General features: G+C 39.4%; 1 protein-coding gene across 3 annotated transcripts; it reads left to right on the forward strand.

The window, feature by feature from the left end:
- The first annotated feature begins 586 nt into the window (after positions 1-586).
- On the forward strand, positions 587-15,170 carry cep126 (centrosomal protein 126). 3 transcript variants are annotated; one of them, XM_079621362.1, is made up of 12 exons: positions 587-1,687; positions 2,838-2,957; positions 5,328-5,473; positions 6,347-6,461; positions 6,985-7,174; positions 8,739-10,716; positions 12,061-12,225; positions 12,475-12,578; positions 12,827-12,884; positions 14,045-14,212; positions 14,386-14,450; positions 14,552-15,170. In XM_079621362.1, exons 1-12 carry the CDS (start codon positions 1,656-1,658, stop codon positions 14,636-14,638), a joined length of 3,228 nt encoding a protein of 1,075 aa, XP_079477488.1. In that variant the 5' UTR covers positions 587-1,655; the 3' UTR covers positions 14,639-15,170. The 3 variants fall into 3 exon arrangements, with proteins under 3 accessions (XP_079477488.1, XP_079477489.1, XP_079477490.1); XM_079621363.1 differs by having other exon boundaries at positions 12,115-12,225; XM_079621364.1 differs by lacking the exon at positions 14,552-15,170 and having other exon boundaries at positions 14,327-14,441.
- Positions 15,171-19,169: the final 3,999 nt, after the last annotated feature.

Consider the following 19,169-nt stretch of genomic DNA (forward strand, 5'->3'; position numbering starts at 1 on the left):
ACGGTTGGAAAACTTAAAGGGATAGTTCACCCCAAAAAACTCTGTCATTAATTACTCACCCTCATGTCATTCCACAAACGCAAGACTTTTGTCTTCAGAACACAAATGAAGATATTTTTTATGAAATCTGAGAGCTTTCTGTCCCCCCATTGACAGCTAGGCAACTACCACTTTGACGCTTCAAAAAGTTCATAAAGAGATTGTAAAACTAATCCATATGAATTGAGCGGTTTAGTCCAAATTTTCTGAAGAGACTCGATCGTTTTATATGATGAACAGATTAAATTTAGGTATTTATTCACAAATAAACATCAACTCACACATCAGTTGTGGTAAACAGAAGCTCAATCATGTTAGTTTGACGTGTGAGAACCAATGAGGTTCATTCTCGTGTTACGCACGTTTAAGCTTCTGCAAGAACCTATGACTAGCCTAAAGTAAATCTGTTCATCATATAAAGTGATTGTGTCTCTTCAGAAAATTTGGAACCACTTAATTCACATGGATTAGTTTTATGATCTAACTTTTTGAAGCATCAAAGTGGTAGTTGCGTATTTGTCAATGGAGGGACAGAAAGCTCTCAGATTTAATCAAAAAGATCTTCATTTGTGCTCTAAAGATGAACAAAAGTCTGAAAAGTTTGGAACGACATGAGAGTGAGGATTTAATGACAGAATTTTCATTTTTGGGTGAACTAACACAACACTTCTGGACCTAGTGATATCCCATTAGTGAACCAATTGTTCTTTTGAATTGGATCTTTTCAATAAATCAGTTGTACCTGTTCACAAAACCGATGTGCACGATTTGTTTGTGAATTGAATTGAATCAGCAAGAGCGGTTCTCCAGCCAACAACTGACTGACTCAATCAGCCAAGAATATTAACATTATTTATGTTAATTCAATGCATTTATGTTCTAAATAAAAATGTTTTTATTAGCTAAATGTCTGTAGAAAACTGAAGTAGGACACCAGAAAGTGCAATAAACACAAATATTAATACAAAAACACAAACTATAATAAACATTATAATGTGCGTTTACCTGTATTGACTCAACGGCTCTGATTTTAGCATCCCACGCAGAAATACCAAGGACCGCGCCATGGCGTAATTGCGTAACGACGCAAAGAATCGATTCGCGTAAATGAGTCGATTCCATTCGCATCCAGCAGGTGTCAGCAGTGTAGAGAGTGATGAACATCAGTCGCTTCTGATAGACGTGTCACGTGACCGCGCCTCCACCGTGAGTTTGTGTCAGTTGCCAAGGAAGCGCGTCGATGGTTACCAAATACCGACATGGCGTAACTGTTTCCAGCGGCAGCGAACGACGATAAAGTCTTACCTTCGCCTGCTTTAATTTAAAACAATGTCAAGATAGCATACACTCGGGTTTGGTCTAGATGAATCAAGTATCAAACTACAGGAAGTTATAAAGCCATAGGTTTTGCGCTTTCTGTCTGTGTTTAGCTGTCGCACTGGCTGGGCAGTTTTCATCTAACATTACTCTCATTCTTTAGAGCACCAATCTTTTTTTACCAAAGTAGATAAATTCTGCTTTTGCCAGCTATGTTTTTGTGCGGTCGTTCCGACGTCAATAGGATGCAGCTTCTGTTGTATGGATGAGAAGTGTGGTGTTGAGACCTGTCATCAGCGATGCCAGTCCTGGAAGACACATTTTACTACTCGTATCCTTTTCCTTGTCTGAATTACCAGCGTCAATGTAAGGTGATGGTTCTCAGTTTTACTTGTGGTGTATAAACTACAATACTTACACAACAGGCTTTATTTATTAATCTTGGCATATAGATACCATAGCTAAGTAGGAATCCTCTGTGATACAAACTGAACTTTCATAAGCCATAGTTACTCCAATCTTCAGTGTCACATGATCCTCATAAATCATTCTAATATGCTGATTTATTATCAATGTTGGTATCAGTTGTGCTGCTGCTTAATATTTTTTTTATTACCTGTGATGCTAATTTCAGGATTCTTGGATGACTAAAAAGTTTTAAAAGAACAGCATTTATTTAAAATAGAAATACCTATTTTGTAACAACATAGACTAAGTTACCTTTCAAAAGTTTGGGGTCAGTACATTTTTTGAAATAAATTAATACTTTTATTCAGCAAGGATGTGTTACATTTATTAACAAACGTTGATAGTAAATATTTCTATTGTTAAAAAAAGATTTCAATTTTGAATAAATTCTGTTTTGTTTTTTTTACTTGTTAGCCTATTCTTCAATTAATCCTGAAAAAAAGTATCACAGGCCCCCAGAAAAATATTAAGCAGCACAACTTGTTTCCAACATTGATAATAACTGAGTATCAAATCATCATATTAGAATGATTTCTAAAGGATCATGTGTCACTGAAGACTTGAGTAATGATTATGAAAATTCAGTTTTGCATCACATATATAAATTATATTTTAAAGTATATCCGAATAAAAAACATTATGTTAAATTGTAATAATATTTCACAATATTACAGTTTTTTCTGTATTTTTAAATAAACGGAGGCTTGATGAGCATATAAGAGACTTCTTTCAAAAACAGTAAAAATAGTAGTTTCCAAACTTTTGACTGGTACTGTATTATATTTATATATATATATATATATATATATATATATATATATATATATATATTATATAAGCATTATATTATATTCCATTATGTCATCTTTGTTTAGATATTAGCTTGTTATTCTATTCGTATGTTCTTTGTTGTTGTGTCATTGTGTTTTTTTTATTATGTGCTGTGCATATCATCAGATGATGTTTTATTCTATAATAATAATTACACCTTCCTTGACTTTGCATCACATTAGGCACATTAGATCAGATTTACATGGAGAGACTGAAAATGAAAGGGAAGTACTGGTAAAAGAACAGAGGTACTGTCGGGCTCGGGCTCGCAAGCTTTCCCTGGAAACAAATCGCAGACGAAAGTAAGTGTATCAAAAATAAATCAGATTGTGTTGAAAACCTTATAATGATTATACTTTGGAGGTCGACCAATTTACATAAATGTTTTTCAGCATTTGTATGCTTTGAGATACTGTAAAAAAAGAAAAGAAAAAAGTGTTCTTTACATGTGTTCTAAAAATTTATGTTCTGCCACATAAATTTTAACATACAAATGCATACAAAAAAATTGTTTTAGATTTATATTTACAGAACATTTCATACTGCTTAATACCACAGTAACGTTAATCAAATTTTGATACATTAGCTCATCCGTGAACAGGATTTCTGCCTAAATCCCGTCGGTTTGCTTTCCATCGGCTGTAGAGGTGAAGACGACAACTCTAGTGATTCCACGCTCAATCACAGCGTCATCAAGCTACGCCTTTGTTGTTGTTTTGAAAAAGCGACCTCTAGCTGCGAAACTTACATAATGTGCCTTTAAAATAATGAAAACGTCTTATTTCTTCCTGTTGAGAGCCTGAAATAAGCAGTTAAATTGGTTGAGAAAAAAAAAATACTTTTAGGGAAATATGTAAATTCATAACCCTTTAACACAAATTAAATAGATTATTTTATATCTATGGAAAAAAAAATGTGCTGCCCATTTATATGATAACTTTATAACTGTCAACTGCCCATTTTTTCCCTAAAACATTTAATACATTGCGACATGAATATCAAACTGCACGGCTCTAGCCTGTTGGTCTCAGGAGACTTGTTTTTAGATGAGGTGGGAAAAACAAGAAAAAACTAGCGTCAGCGTATTCACCAAGGAGGCAACTATGCTAAAAGACTGCAGGGTAAGAGTAGCAGAGATCAGAAGCAATGCACAGCTGCTGAATTTGGTGTTGACAGTGAGTGTCAGATATGCTAAGAACGGTCTCCATGCTGTTAATGACTCAGTCTGGCTGTTTGACCAGGTCAGTCCGTGTGCACACTGAAAGTGAAGCTACCCTACAGGCCACGGATACTGATATTTAATCCTTTATTTGTCAGCCAGGATTTACCAGCTTGAAATAGAAGCTCTAAGAGCAAAGTTACGTTACTTTATAGAAGGCAGTGATGGTGAGGCATGATGAGTGCGTTCAGAGAAGGCTGAGACACAAATCCCCAGCTATTTTTGTTGTGATTAAATCATTCCTGAAAGATATAGAGTACATTAAAGGATGTATGAGTATGTGAGTGTCAATTCAATTCAATTCAATTCAAATTTATTTGTATAGCGCTTTTCACAATACATATTGTTTCAAAGCAGCTTTACAGAAAATGCATTTCAGAAATGTACATACAAAAATACAGTTAGTTAATCATAAATTTAGGGCAGGCGTCCCGACAGGCGTCCCGAGATAACAACAAAAGAGGGCAGATGGGAAATAATTAGCGTAGCTGCTGTTCATAATATGAATGCATTTGATCTGATTTAACTGTAGTATAAAAGGTACGCTAAAAGGTCAATGACAGGACATTTATTATTGTCTGATATTTTTGGGGAACCTAAAGACAAAAAAAAAAAAGATTAAAAGAATGAAAGAATGAAAACTACAGAGTCAAGGCAAAACTTCTGTTTAGGTTTCCTTGTGTCTCGTCCCAACACACACACACACACACACACAATTTATTCAGAAATACATTTAAAAAACATGCAGTACATGTAAGTGTACATGCTGTAAAATAAAGTGCAACCATTAATTTTTATATTTTAAAGTAAAAAATATCAGGGTTATATAACTGTCCTTATATCATAATGAGGAAAAAAAGCCTCATTAAAAGTAGTTCGGCATAATCTTTTATTATAAATAATTTTCTTCTTTTTTTTTTAAACTTATATCATAGATATGACTCCTGCAGACCCTCAGGACTGTGTCAAGGTCAATAAGTCATAAAAAATATTATTTTTAAATATATTTTTTTTTAAATGAAATAATTTGACCTTTTTATGTTAGTTCAGGTTGTTTAATTATGATGGTTAAATTATTCAGCATAATTTTAGTTTCTGCAGCATGCACTGGTTTCTGTGCCATTAACAAATGAATTTCGCTGAAATGCATCTGTTAGCGAAGGCTCGGGTTTCTGTTGACCCTGGAAAGTAAACGTCTGAGATAACGACAGCACGCGCGATCAGCTGATATTGCCAATTAGATTAAATTCTCATTTTTATTTTAAATCAAGTCATGCATTTGATATGCTGCTCGCCGTTGTCAAAGTTCTCATCCATTCGTCTTAAAACAACCGAATAAAGTCTTAAAGAGGACACTGTGTGCACAAACAAAGCATTGTCAAACTGTCAGACGTCACGAAAACAGAAAACATATTTTCTTCCAGTCTGACTGTTTGTCTCGCGGTCTCTCCAGGGCTCTAGAGGAGAGAAGGAAACAGTGGGATGTTCAGGAGAAGAGATTGAGGGAGAATGTTCTTCAGCAGCGCCATCAGAAGGTCCAGGATGCCACAGAAAACTTCCAGAGAGCTCATCTCTCTCCATCCCAAAGGAAAAGACCAGGTAAGTTCAGTGAAACAGACTCTTCCGTTCTGAGCGACTTCCAAATGTGATTTTAAAACAGATACATATCCGATATCTGGACATCTGACCAACGTATAAATGCGCATATCAGATTCAGCTTGGAATACCAAGCTACCGCAAGGCGAAGAACATGTTTGCCCACAATAAATAGCTTTGTAAAGTCACATTATGAAGCAGACATGTCTGTATGCGCTCGCACTAAAACATTTTTTTTTAGGTGAAAACTGGTCACAGATTGAGAGCATAGAAACTTGTTTTCAACCTCTGCCCTGTGAATTGTATAAATGAAACATCTTCGCTACTGAAAGCTACATTATATTTCTCAGCAATGAGGTAATGACTTACACACTGTTTTTGTAATTAAACTCACAGCTTCACTATTACATAGAGACGCTGTACAGACATCACACACTCACAATCTCTCTCGTTAATTCATTTGAAATACTGTGTAATCTTACTGTGCTACTTTATTTCACTTCTAAACAACCCGTAGATAAAATAACAAACAAAAATGACTGTTATTTCCCGGTTTATGCAAACATGACAGTTTTTAACTTATCCATGCTTGCAAGTAATCATGGCACCACCAGCCGGTATATAAATCATCGCATAGTAAAGCAATCACCAACAGAATCATTTAATGTAAACTCAGGTATCAGATACCAGTCGTATCAAATGTGAATGTAAAATATCGGACTTGTTCAATAGATCAGATCTGTGCATGAAGCCTTGCAGTGTAAACGCAGCCTAATTCATGTGTCTACAAGCACTCTTTATCTCTTGAACTATTATTAGGTCAGTATGTGCTCACATCTCATCCATCATTTAAATAAAGTGATTTGTGTTCTGCAGCAGGCTTTAAGAGAAGAACACCCAACCTTGATGAAGCGCTACATCATATTCAAGGCAGTCCACTCTTATATACTCATCAATCTCAATTTTTGCCGAGTGCCTCCACTACTAGCAGGTACGACATTGCTGCCATGACAATATATCTTTACTGCTTGAAGATACATTTTGGTAATGTTATGTAACAGCTATCTTGAACATTATTTCAATTATTTAAAAAATAAAACAGATTCAAGTACACTGAGATATAAATATTTCTGGCCATATATAAATCAACATTTCGTGAAATTTCAAACTATTTAAATGCATTTTAATAGTGTAACAAAAAAATTTAACCAAAATGTATTTTACCAAAAAAATTAATAAAAAAAAAAAAACGTTTTGTATAGTTATTTAAAATATGAATAATTTTGGCTGCATTTAGAATGTTTTTTTTTATCATAGAGCTCTGTACAATTATAGATATTAGTGATGCCAGCTTGCTTAATATTTTTTAAAAGAAAGCTAAACATGTAAGAGCCTATATATATATATATAATGTTTTTCATAGTAAAGCTGCATTTCTTACTTGTTAGAAAGATGCTATAGAAATAAGTGCATGATCATTATAAGGCCTGCATTGAACCACTTGTTTGTTTCAGGAGCTGCACTTCCTCCCCAAAGCCTTCCGGGGGCGCCCGTCACCTGCGTGCCTTATCTGCAGCTGAGGCCTACACCAAACTCCTGCAGGACAGCAGCCTGACTCACTTCAGGAACAACCAGCTGTTCTTCCTCAATCAGCAGCAGGAGACACACACTGTTCCCACCGTAAAAGAGCAGGCTGTTCCTCAGGTTAATATACATACGCTGGCTTTTCTTTCTTTACATTGGCAAGATTGCAATTGTGATCAACTACTTCGTGATTGTGTATGTTAAAAGCATATTTGAGTGTTTGCTTAAGGAGTATAGGGAAGGTTTTAAGATCCGAATCCAACATTGTACTTTTAGCCCAGGGCTCTTCCTGCCACAACACGCTGCAGCATCTTCTGAACAAACTGAGGTGTTTTAAAGAGATGAGCTCATCCTGAGGCTTTAATCACACAAACGCATATTGAAACCACAGATACACATTCCCCTATCTCTATAACTCAAACAGACATTCTTTCCCTCTCAGACAGTCAGTTTTGTCTTCTTACACACACCAGCTGGAATGTTACCTGCACTGGCTTGCAGCCAACACATCATTTAATACACTGAACTGAACAGAGCAGGACACAGAAGGTAATGACCCTATTTATAGGATAGGTTTTAGGCTTAGGTATTCTTGGAAAAGTGTTCCATTCGGTGCACAAATTTATGCAGACTTATGAAATGCCCTTCATAGGAATGTCTGTGAATATCATGCCTTTAGTAAGCTATTATATTTTTTTCATTTTTAGAAGATTTTAATGTTTGTATCCAGACGATCCTTAAAACTTCAATACTCTTAAGAATACTCTTAAGTAATTATTAAAAGTAAAATATTAACTCCAGTGGCACCTACAGCAATACGGCCGTGCACGCACTGTGCATACCATGAGAGGGCGCTAATTAATGGCGTTTTTATTTTTACATAATTTTTTAATTGTTTATTAGTGTACACTCATGACATACTAAGAAAGCAATAGAGAATGAGAATAAATAAAAGTGTGCGTTTGTGTGTTTTAAAGTCATGTGTGTACAGTATGTGCGTGTGTGGGTGGGGGATGGGTGAAAAGAAATCTGATTGGCTAATTTAGTTTAATTGACGCTTTTTCAACACACGAAAAATAATACTATAGATAGTTAATTTAAAACCAGACTCAAAATGAGTAAACGCTCTCTAAAACAGCTGAACTTGATTGAAAAAAATGCCTAAAACTATTGGGTAGGGATTGAGAAATGAAGCCTCTTAAATCTTTGAAACTTTTCTCTGATTGTTTCAGGAAAAGATTTAAACGTCAAGAGTGTGGCATCAAAACCGTGGCATCATGTGGCAAGTCAAAAGTAATTGTTTTGCTAGTTCTGTGCGTACCCTGACATAAAATCCTGCAGGCGACCCTGATTTAAACTACCGTTAAATTATACTTTTATTCAGCAAGGATGCAATACATTTATCAAAAGTGACATTTTCAATGTTACAAAGACATTTTCAATGTTACAAAAATCCTTTTATTCATCAAAGAATCCTGAAAAACAGAAACAGTTTCCACAAAAATATTAAGCAGCTCAACAGTTTTCAAAATTGGTTATAATAAGAAATGTTTCTTCAGCATATTAGAATGATTTATATGATTTATTTTCCATCCCTCTGCAGAATGCATGCAACATGATCTCCAAAAAGCACTTTGCCAGTATCAGTGCATAAGTGCTCTAATGTTTTTATATTGATTTTCAGGAGTATCTTGATACCCCACATAGTGAGACAGAGAGTCTGTCTAGTCTGGACAGCTTAGAGAACGGAGAACCTCAAAAGAGCCTTGACACTGCACCGGTTTGTGGCTCCCAGCAGAGCCTCACCTGTGCCCAGTCTTTCTACCTCCCTGTGGATCCTTATAAGCTCCAAGACCCCAAAAGTCCTCAATCACCGTTGAGACAGTCCAACAACCCATGTTCGCCATCTCACCCCTCCTCTTCTATAGCCAAGAGTTTCCTGGAGGAGATCTTAAACCAGGGAAGCAAACTCAATCCCAGCTCACTCTCACCAAAGGATCATGAGTCAGCAGAGGAAATCAGGAATCTCCGGAATCACACGCAAGAAAGATTTGATCATTGCAAGGACCAATCGCAGAACTTCAACGCCCAGTCTACTCTTGGTTGCCAAGAAGAGTTGTTGCTACAGAACTTAGCACATATAATAACTCATGATAATGACGGAAACCCTCAAGGGAATATTTGGAAAGACAAAGGATCTGTGGTTGCCCACTGCAGAACGCAAGCCGTGCCAGAAAACACACCTCTGGAATTCTCAAATCTGACTAAAGACTTCAAGTCAGAATCCAAACAGCAGACAAGAACCCCGGAGGAGAAATATGATAAACATTTATCAGAAACACAGGCGGCTCTTCCAGCCAGCAGATACAGACACAGCAACAGTTCGTTCAAAGCCTTTTCAAGCTCAGCTGCCCATCTTTGCATAAATTATCGGACTGACCCGAGTTCCCTGAACATGCAACCAATAGAAGCACTGAGTTCTTCACAGTCGCATAAACACAATCCAGATGTAGATGATGCCACAGCGCTCAAGAGAGAATCCAAACCGCTGAGCATAGAGGAGAGTATACGCATACACCCTTCAGATCCTGAAAATGAAACAGATGTCACCAAATTGGCAAAGGCTAATATGTTGAAAAGCACAGAGGAACCAAACAGAACATCTGCAAATCCCGTGACCCACTCAGCCCTTAACAACAATGTCAGATTCCTGAAAGGGATTCTTAAAAACCATTTAAAATCCAAATCGGGGAATGTCAAATTCACTTACACCCCTGGCCATGTGCTTTTCACCAAAGAAGTGGCCATTTTAATCCGGGACAGCGTGGAGCTGGCCAGGACAAAACTCAATGAGCCAGAGCAGAATAGAACCATTAAGAAGAAACTGCGTTGGTTTGATGAGGTGGATGGAGGTGAGGGGGTGGACCGAGTGTTTCGAGCTAACTTGCCCCAACAAACCCAGAAACAGCTCTCCGCAGATCACTTGGACCATGTGAATTTACTCACAGGGGTATCAAAAAACATTTCCAATAAGACCTCTGCTGTCCCCGCTGCGACCCAATCCACTAGACAGGCCTGGACAGAGGTAGGGCCCCAAGAAATCCGTACACAGGAGCGTATCAGAGAGCCCACCTCTCAAAGACGAGCCCTTTGCATTGGGGGCTCACGGATTCCCCGGAGAGCAGGCTCAGCCAGAGTCGGCTCGTGTCCCGTTACCTCCCGGGCCAGGAAGGGCACTATCATCAGACCGCAATCTGCCAGGGAAGCGCAACATGTGGCCAAGACCCAGGGGAAGATTTTGGTGCCTCGGCCCCCTCCAAAACCTGAAGTTGTGGAGAGCGGCATGGCTGAGTGTCCCGTGTACATCTCCAAGGCGTCCTGCTGTGATGATGGTGTGCAAAGCAGAGCAGGTCTGCAGCATCCGGTCCTGTGCAAAGATATGCCAGATAGCCAGACAATAGTTCATCGGCCTGCCCTCAGAACAGATCCAGCTCCACCTTACTGTACCTACACCCACGAGACAAGCATCTGTTCCCTCTCCCCTCCAGACAATCCCAGGCGCAGGTGTGGAGAAAACGGGATCTGTTTGGACCGGACTCCAACAGATGAGGAGATCTCAATGCTGTGGCATGGAGTCCGGAGTGCTCTCGCCAGCAAAGACGGTAAAGAAAACCCCAAACTTAGTAGTTATCACCTAACATGTTTATTTTATTTTATTTCAACCGAGTGGGTTTAAAATCCCACTATACATTGGTGGATATTATGTTAACCCTACAAAGCCTGACATATCAAATAATGAAAATCAATCTTTTTTAAACTATTGAAACCTGTTAAACTATTATAATATAAAAAAACAATTATAACTTAATAAACTATTATAGCCTCAGCCCATTCAGAAATGCTGGTACTTGGGTAGAAACCTATACATAGGAGCCTGATAAAAAATTTAATATTAAACAAAAAATGTTGACAGACTTAGAGGCTTTTGCATCTGAATCTTCATATATACTGTATATATATATATTAGAAATTATCATTTAAATGTAATAAATGGAAGAAAGGGCATTGTTATTGGTGAAGTATATATTAATTTTAACTATAGTGGGCAAAATATTTGAAATGCATTGCAATGATAATTAAAATTTATATTCCTCAAATACATGCAGTATCATATTGGATACATTTCCAACACAGTTTTTCTGTAAGTAATGTATGAAAGTATGCATAGAAAGGTTTGTATTCATCATGTTAATGAATATGGTTTCCATAAAAATAGCCATAAATAATAAAATATTAATTATGTTGTGATTGGTTGTAATGTGTCACATTGCGCAGCATTTTTTCTGATGAATGACTTGTCTTGTCATGCTTGGTTAGAACATGATGTTGCACGTTCCAGCCTAACTATTTATTGCTTCCCTATTTCTGTATTTTCCCGTTCTGCATTTCATCTTTCCTTTTTAAATTTTTGGGAATGGTTATTTACCTGCTGTGGAAAAAAGACACATTTTCAGTAGGTGTCTTTCAAATGACAAGAAACATTCCGGCAACATATTACAAAATCATCAGCTTCTCATGAACTTTCACTGCACCTTGTCATATAGTCAAACGAGAGTCGATTGAAAGAACTGAGCTCCCTTTGTTTGTCGGCGAGTCCCTCAGCTTTGTTTGAGATTCTTGAGGGATGTTTTTCTAGAGTCATTGGTAAAGACTCTTTTTTTGGTGTTGGTCAGTTTTCTTTGGCCCTCTGCACAGCAATGCACCACTTGGGATTACTACTCTGTTGAAACGGATCCATTTAATGATGGACTGTTGTTCCTCAGGGCTCAATTATTTTTATAACATCAGGAAACCTCTACACTTTGAGGACAGAGACCTCAAGAACAGGAGAAGTGATGTTCATACTTTGAGACCTTTCAGTTGAACTATCTTCTTTGATCTTTTTTGTCTCTTTCTCTCGCTCGCTCTCTTTTTCTCTCTCTCTCTCTTTCTCTGAATTGACTTAGGTGACCCTCAAAGTTTTCTTGCTCACAATGGCCCGTTGTCTTCTTTGCCTCAAGTCAGTGCCAGCCTGTCCCATGTTACCATCAATGGTGATAGTCTGATCAGCGGTGTCAAAGGAGCCACAAGAATGGGTGGCTTTTTCTTGTCTTCCGGTAAAGAGGCTATAGGTTTGTCAAACAAGCTCTAATAATACATTTTATTACGTACAAATTACTTATAATAGGCTACATACAAAAACCAGAGCATTTGCCCCAGCTGGCAAAATATGAGTAATAAAATGAATAAAGACATGTTTCACTAGAGTTGTTTAGGCATTAAATACATTATTTTTTAGTGATTTACTGATAATTATCTTTGGTCACTGATCACTGAAATGTGCTGCTCGGATATGAATGTGCTTTTTAATCTGTAAACAGTGAAAAGTCCAGTAAGGAGACAGGCTATGGAGAGTAGCATGGTGAAGAACAGCAGGAATCAAACTGCAGGAACCACACAGAGAAAGCCCAGCTTTCCTCATCAGGTAGAAATGCACTTATTCTCATACTATACCAAAGTATATTCGGTCCTAGAAACCAAGAACATTTTAAAATATAAATGAATACAAAATAATGGAAGTTTTACACTGATCTAGTTTATAGTGTAAGGGCAAATGTAATGTTGACAATATACTTGCATACTTTTTTGTTTATATTAACCATGTTGCTGTTGGCTTTTTGACATTTTTGAATTAAGTGTTTTGTTTTTTCAATAACTGTTGTGGTTTAACAGGTCACGGTGCCAAAAACTCAACACCCAAATAAAACTGGTCATCCAGCAGACAGTGAAGGTAATTTATGTGTAAAGCAATATCTGATATCATATGTAGATTTATGGGACTTCTCTAGAGAGAGCTTTACCCATGGGACACAGAAGTCGTTTTAGCGCACAGACACATTTATGATGTTTTCATTCATTTATTTTTGGAGCTCGACAGCCCCTGGAATATGAACATGAGGGAAACCTTTGATTTTGAAATATTATTACAATTTAAAATAACTGTTTTCTATTGTAATAGCTATATTTTAAAACATAATTGATAAAGCTGAATTTTCAGCATCATTACTCCAGTCTTCAGGGTCACGTGTCCTTCAGGAATCATTGTAATATGCTGATTTGCTGCTCAAGAAACATTTTTTATTATTCTCAATGTTGAAAACGTTTTTTGTTGCTTAATATTTTCTGTGGAGACCGGGATACTTTTCTTTAGGATTCTTTGATGAAATTAATGTTAAAAAATAACAGCATTTATTTGAAAGAGAAATCTTTTGTAACATTATAAACGTCTTTACTGTCACTTTTGATCAATTAAATTAACCTTGCTGAATGAAAGTAGTCATTTCTTCTTTATGACCCCAAACTTTTGAACGGCAGGATTTCCAATCAAACTTCTATATAAAGACAGATTGTAACACCCTAAAAGCCTAAAGTATACTTAGTTTTTTTAATGTGTAAGCTAGTGCATACATACTGTCGAACGCGTAGACTTTCAAAGTTTTCTCCATTTGATAGCATGCATGAATGCAGGTGGTCGACAAGTTTCATCTTTGTCCGGTGTCTGTGCTATTTTTCTCCAGAAGTTATGTCCGATAATAATGTCTTATCTAAAGTTGCGGGTATCTCATAACCCCCTCACACAAGCCCTTGTCAATGTTGTTGTTGACAGTCTCCAGTATTTTGTTGTTGTTTCTTCTTTAGTTTCGTTTTCTGCTGTGAAACAACAGCCAGTGTTGCCTCCTTGTGGAACAACCGATTAGTGCAAAACATATTCAATGCGTAAGTGCGATTACAAAAAACAGGCGGTGCGCGTACTATTCTGGTGCCGAAATTTGCGTCATGCAAGGGTACATATATATATAGGGCACACGGACCCTAATGTACGCTTAAAACCCGAAGTATACTTTGACAGAACTGATGAGTTCAAGCATTAACACTCTTTCCCCGTTACAGGCCCAGAGGTGTCAGACGATCATGAAGTTGTGGACTGTGCTCAGACCCATAAGTCCTGCAACGGTCCAGTTGGTCCCCAGAGAATGCAGTCGCTCGGCATCAGCGCTCTGTCACTAGAGGAGCAGAGGATCCTGCACTCACTCGAGAGACTTAATCAACGGCTGCAATGTCAGTTTCATTTCAGATACATTTAACCCACACAGTCAAAGCTTATACGTTTATCAGATTTGAGGTGAACCCAAATAGCTTTTAATTCGACCCTATGAATGTTTCTTGTTTTAGACAGCTGTGTTTGTTGGCATGTGCATTAGCTCATACCTCCTGATTACTTGGTTTCGCAGATGTGCAGGATACAGCTGGTGGCGTCCCAGCAGTGAGGGGCATCTTTGCTGTGGGTCCTGCACTTGTGAGTACTGGCCATGTGTTGAGATGAAGTGATCCGTTCCCCTGATCTAACGTGACCCGCTCACTGCTCTGTCCCCTCTCACTTTCTTCTCATCCCTGCAGAACCAGACCGGTGAGACTGTGGGTGTCACCATGCGTAGGCGAGGAGCTTCTGCTGACAATCGCTCTCGAACGCAACAGCGTTACTGACTACACCTCCCATGATCCACCCCTCCCTCAACCACCTTCTCTGAACTGCACTTGGAAACCCTTTAAACCTTACACACGTGTGCTTCATATTGCTGAGACATCAGATGCTGTATTTGAGTGGCATTTCATTGTTTTCTAATCAGTTGTAATATCTGTGTGAAATGATTCTGGCAATACACAATGCTGTTGTGTAATAAAATGTTATTTTTAAGAAAAGTTATTTTATGCATTCATAATGCCTTCTGATTGGTTGATATTTATTTTATAAATATATTTTCATAAGCATTGTATGTTATTAATGTACTGTGTTTTTATTCTAAACAATCTTGACTCTTGGAGAAAAATAAATGAATTTAAGAAAAATAATTAGCTTTTGTTCCTGAGTGCCAAAACAGGATAAAGGGCTTTTTGTGCAACTTGACCTCAGTCAAGTGTCAGTTAAGCATAAATGGATACAGATTTACGTTGTATGTGTGGCATAATCATGACAGGTTTTTCTGGGTGTGTGTTTTACATTTGAGCGTGTGTGTGTGTGTGTGTGTGTGTGTCAATGACCTATGTTTTGTGTTTGTGTAATCAGTGTAGGCATGGGAAATCTTATCTAGGCGTGTGACAGTGACATTTGAGTGACTATTAATTACTCCAGTGTGTTGGAGACTCGACGCACAGGCTCTGCAGGATAGTCAAACCACGCTGTACTCTGTCCTGATGCTCTTGTACCATCACCACCCTATAACTGTTGTCATGTCATGTAACCCCTCTGTACAAAGCTGTAGGGCCGGTTCACGCAGAACGTGTTTTTGCTGTTAAAACACGATACCCTGGTCAATGGAACGGGAAAAAAGCGCTAAGTCTAGAGACGCGTTTTAAAATGTTTTTAAAATATTAAAATAGCTTTATTACATGGCTTCGTTAAATTCTAATGTAGAATGCGGTCTGTTATTTCTTGATGCTAAGTATAACACACCGTTGCCATGGACACGGTGTTCTTCAACGGAAGCACAATCGCTTTTAAATCAATAAACTCCTTTTTAAATCAATATTTTGTGTCAAATTATTGATTTATTTGGTAGGTAGCCATGTAATAAGCGGGATAATGTATAGCGAGGCGGTTGTTATAGCGAATGCAACCCTTCAGGCTCCGCTTCGCGTCGGGGTCCTAATCAGCCTATCGGGGTTGTATTCGCTATAACAACCGCCTCGCTATACATTATCCCTTACATATTACTTATTGAACAAAGGTGTTCACATACTTGGCATCATACATTTGCATGTTTAATTATTTACAATTTTTTTTATATTTCATATTCTCTTGACATTTTTATCATAACATTTCTAATTTTTAATCCTAATTATTTAAAACTTGAAATTAGATTTTCAATTTTTCAATTTAATTCAGATGATTTCAGATGTTTGTACAGTATATACACTACTCTACTGTCCAAAAGTTTGGGTTCGGTATTCTTTAAATCTTTTTGAAAGAAGTCTCCTATGCTTACCATAGCTGCATTTATTTTTTTGTGGAAACTATTAAGCATTCTTTGATGAAAAAATAAGTTTTTAAAAAGCTTTTATTTTATATAAAAATCTTTTGTAACACTAAACGTCTTTACTGTCTGATAAATGTAATGTTTTTATTTAAAATAATAAAATATATATAATGGCTGCCTCCAAAAACTTAAAAATGCTGCCTTCAGAGGATGCATTCCAAGGTAGGAAGGAATCAAGGCACGTACAATATTGGCTTCACTTGCTGACTCCTGAGATACATTCATCTCATCGATTTCTGAAGGCAGCATATGTATCCCGCACTGCCTTTGATATCCCACAATCCTGTGCTTTCCATTCTGTGACAGTTGAGCTACAAAATAAAGATGGCGTCTGAAAGCTGTGGTTGGTCGTCAGTTTGTGTGAAAAGTTTTTGACCAACGTTTTCCACTTCTGATGTCTAGAGATAAATTATTATTGTAGTAATACAATTTTCACTTAGTTTTCACCAAAGCTCTATTTTGCTGTAGATCATTAAACCGTTACGCTGCCTAAATAAAGTGAGATTACCGTAAATACATAAATTATATTTGTGCAGTTAATATTCTGAGTTTGCATTTCACAGTTCTCTTACGTAGAGTTCTCTCCTACTGCGTCGAATCGACGCTGCGGGAAAGATATTTCTTTGTCGAGATTGAAGCCCAAAAATTAATCCTTAATTTTGTAATATGTAAAACGCTTTTCTGTAGCATACAACCCTAGGCGGAGCAATACCGCTCGCCCATTGGCTGCTCCGCCAGAAAAGCACAGCCTATGCGAGGCCAGTGACGCTGACCAATGAGGGCGCTTCGCGCCCTTCTGCGTCATCTCCCGCCGAAACAGGCGTGGCCTAGGTCTATAAATACCAAGCATAGCTGCTTCCACTCCGATTTTCTTTACTTCACGAAGCTACACGCATCGTAGGACCGAATTCGAGCCACCACAGCCGTCTGATACAGCACCTCAGCAGGACGAGCCCTTACCTGAAGCCGCTGGTCATCGCCGCCTTCAGCCGCCATTCCCTGCTGCGCTTCTCCGGCGTGGAATATCCTTTACATTATGTGTGTGTGTTTTGTGTGTGTGTTCGCCGTCGCGTCACACAGTTTTTCCACACTAAAAGAGCCGAGCGTCTTTTTCAAGATGTCTCGCACCTCCTGTGGCTCGTGTTGAGCCCCACTCAGCGTCGGGGACCACGTGCTTGTGTTTCCTGCCTGTGAGTATCACGCAGCTTCAGCTCTCGTCGATGGCGGCTGCCATCACTGTGATTTGATGCCTACGGTGACTCTGCGGACTCGCCTGGCGTTCAATTACTGAAGCTGCATCTTTTCCGCCCGCTGTAGTGCCGCGCCGTGAAAAGCGCCGTGCTTAGTGGAGCCCGGAACCTCCCCCCACCACGAGGTGCTCGCCGCTGCTGCCGCCAGCTTCTCCGCCCGCTTCGCTGGACTCTCTGATCGACGGACAAGGGCCGCTGTGTGCCGCCGCGTCCGTCATGAACGAGGAAGGTGAAGCCGCGTCTGTGGAGGACGACTGCTTTTCTCTCCCGCTTCGGATGGGCGAGCTCCGAGGATCTCCCCTCCCCCGCCGCTCATGAGCGTCGACGGAGAAAGACCAGCATCGATGCGCTTACCGGCTGGATGGCTGTTTTTCTGCAGAGGAACGTACGTTACCGTCCTCACGACCCGCGCCCTTTTCTTCCTAAATTAACGAAGAAATCGCGGAGTCCCGGAAAGCCCCGTCTTCAGCCAGGATGCGCACATCTGCTTCGAGGGAAGCTACAGTGTTAAAATCCCGCCGCGGCCGGATTTCACTAAAATGTCTCGCTCGCACAGTCCCAACATACGCGACCGTGCCAGTGTATTTTGCAGTCACCAAATCGGCATCAATGCTCGTTTGCCTGCACACAAACGCCGTTTTCACGACGCCCCAGGTAAATCTGAAAATGTATTTTCTGGTGTCCCGGCCACGGCCGATGGTGTGATGTGTGTATCCGTAATGCCCACGACCCTGTGCCCATTCGTACACACAAGCACAGCCCTACACAATACACTACTACACCGTTTATTCACAAGCATAACGAGCCCTACGGGACTCGTCCCGCGCGCTCTCTCTCGACACAGAGAGCCGAGCGCGCGCGGGATGCATACTGTGTTAAGCATGCCCCCCGCCTCACACGCCACGGCGTCCATGTCACAGCACACGGTTGCTCTCGTGTCGCCGCCATTTCGCGACCAGGGCCCAGATTACATTCAACCCCTAGTCACACGTGCAGATGCATGGGAAAGACTTCCCGGGGTCTCAGAATGGGTGCTAGAGACTATAAAAAGAGGCTATTCGCTACAGTTTCATCGACGCCCTCCCCGTTTCACGGAGAAAGTCGAAACCACGGTGAAAACAGAAGTAGCACATCTACTTCGAGCCGAAATAGCGAAGCTATTGAGCAAAGGGGCCATAGAGCCTTTATCTCAAGCTCAGAGCGAAGGGGGTCTGTACAGCAGATATTTTCTGGTACCGAAAAAAAACGGGGGTCTCAGACCCATTTTAGATCTCAGGCATCTGAACAAAGCGCTGACAAAGCGAAAGTTCAGAATGCTCACGACCAGAGCTATCCTCGCGCAGATTCGCCGAGGAGACTGGTTTATGGCAATAGATCTGAAAGACGCGTATTTTCACATACAAATTGCGTCACGTCACAGGCGATTTTTGAGATTCGCCTTCGAGGGCCAGGCATATCAGTACACAGTCCTGCCATTCGGCCTGTCTCTAGCACCTCGTACATTTACAGTGTGCATGGACGCGGCGCTGGCACCCCTGAGACTCCGCGGCATTCGAATTCTGAATTATTTGGACGATTGGCTGATTCTAGCTCAATCACCTTCAGAACTCATCCGCCACAAGACCCTAATTCTCGATCACCTCGAGTGCTTAGGTCTGAGAGTCAATTGGGAGAAAAGTTCACTGTTTCCCAGTCAAAGGATCTCCTTTTTAGGACTGGAGCTGAACTCGC

Source organism: Phoxinus phoxinus (assembly GCF_949152265.1).
Source record: "Phoxinus phoxinus genome assembly, chromosome: 8".
Lineage (NCBI taxonomy): Eukaryota > Metazoa > Chordata > Actinopteri > Cypriniformes > Leuciscidae > Phoxinus > Phoxinus phoxinus.

Excerpts from the sequence above, each read along its gene's own strand:
- cep126 (XM_079621362.1), top strand. The coding sequence starts at position 1,656 with ATGCCAGTCCTGGAAGACACATTTTACTACTC. Across the intron at positions 12,226-12,474 it reads TTCCGGTAAAGAGGCTATAG|TGAAAAGTCCAGTAAGGAGA; the intron begins GTTTGTCAAACA and ends ATCTGTAAACAG. Across the intron at positions 14,213-14,385 it reads ACTTAATCAACGGCTGCAAT|ATGTGCAGGATACAGCTGGT; the intron begins GTCAGTTTCATT and ends TTGGTTTCGCAG.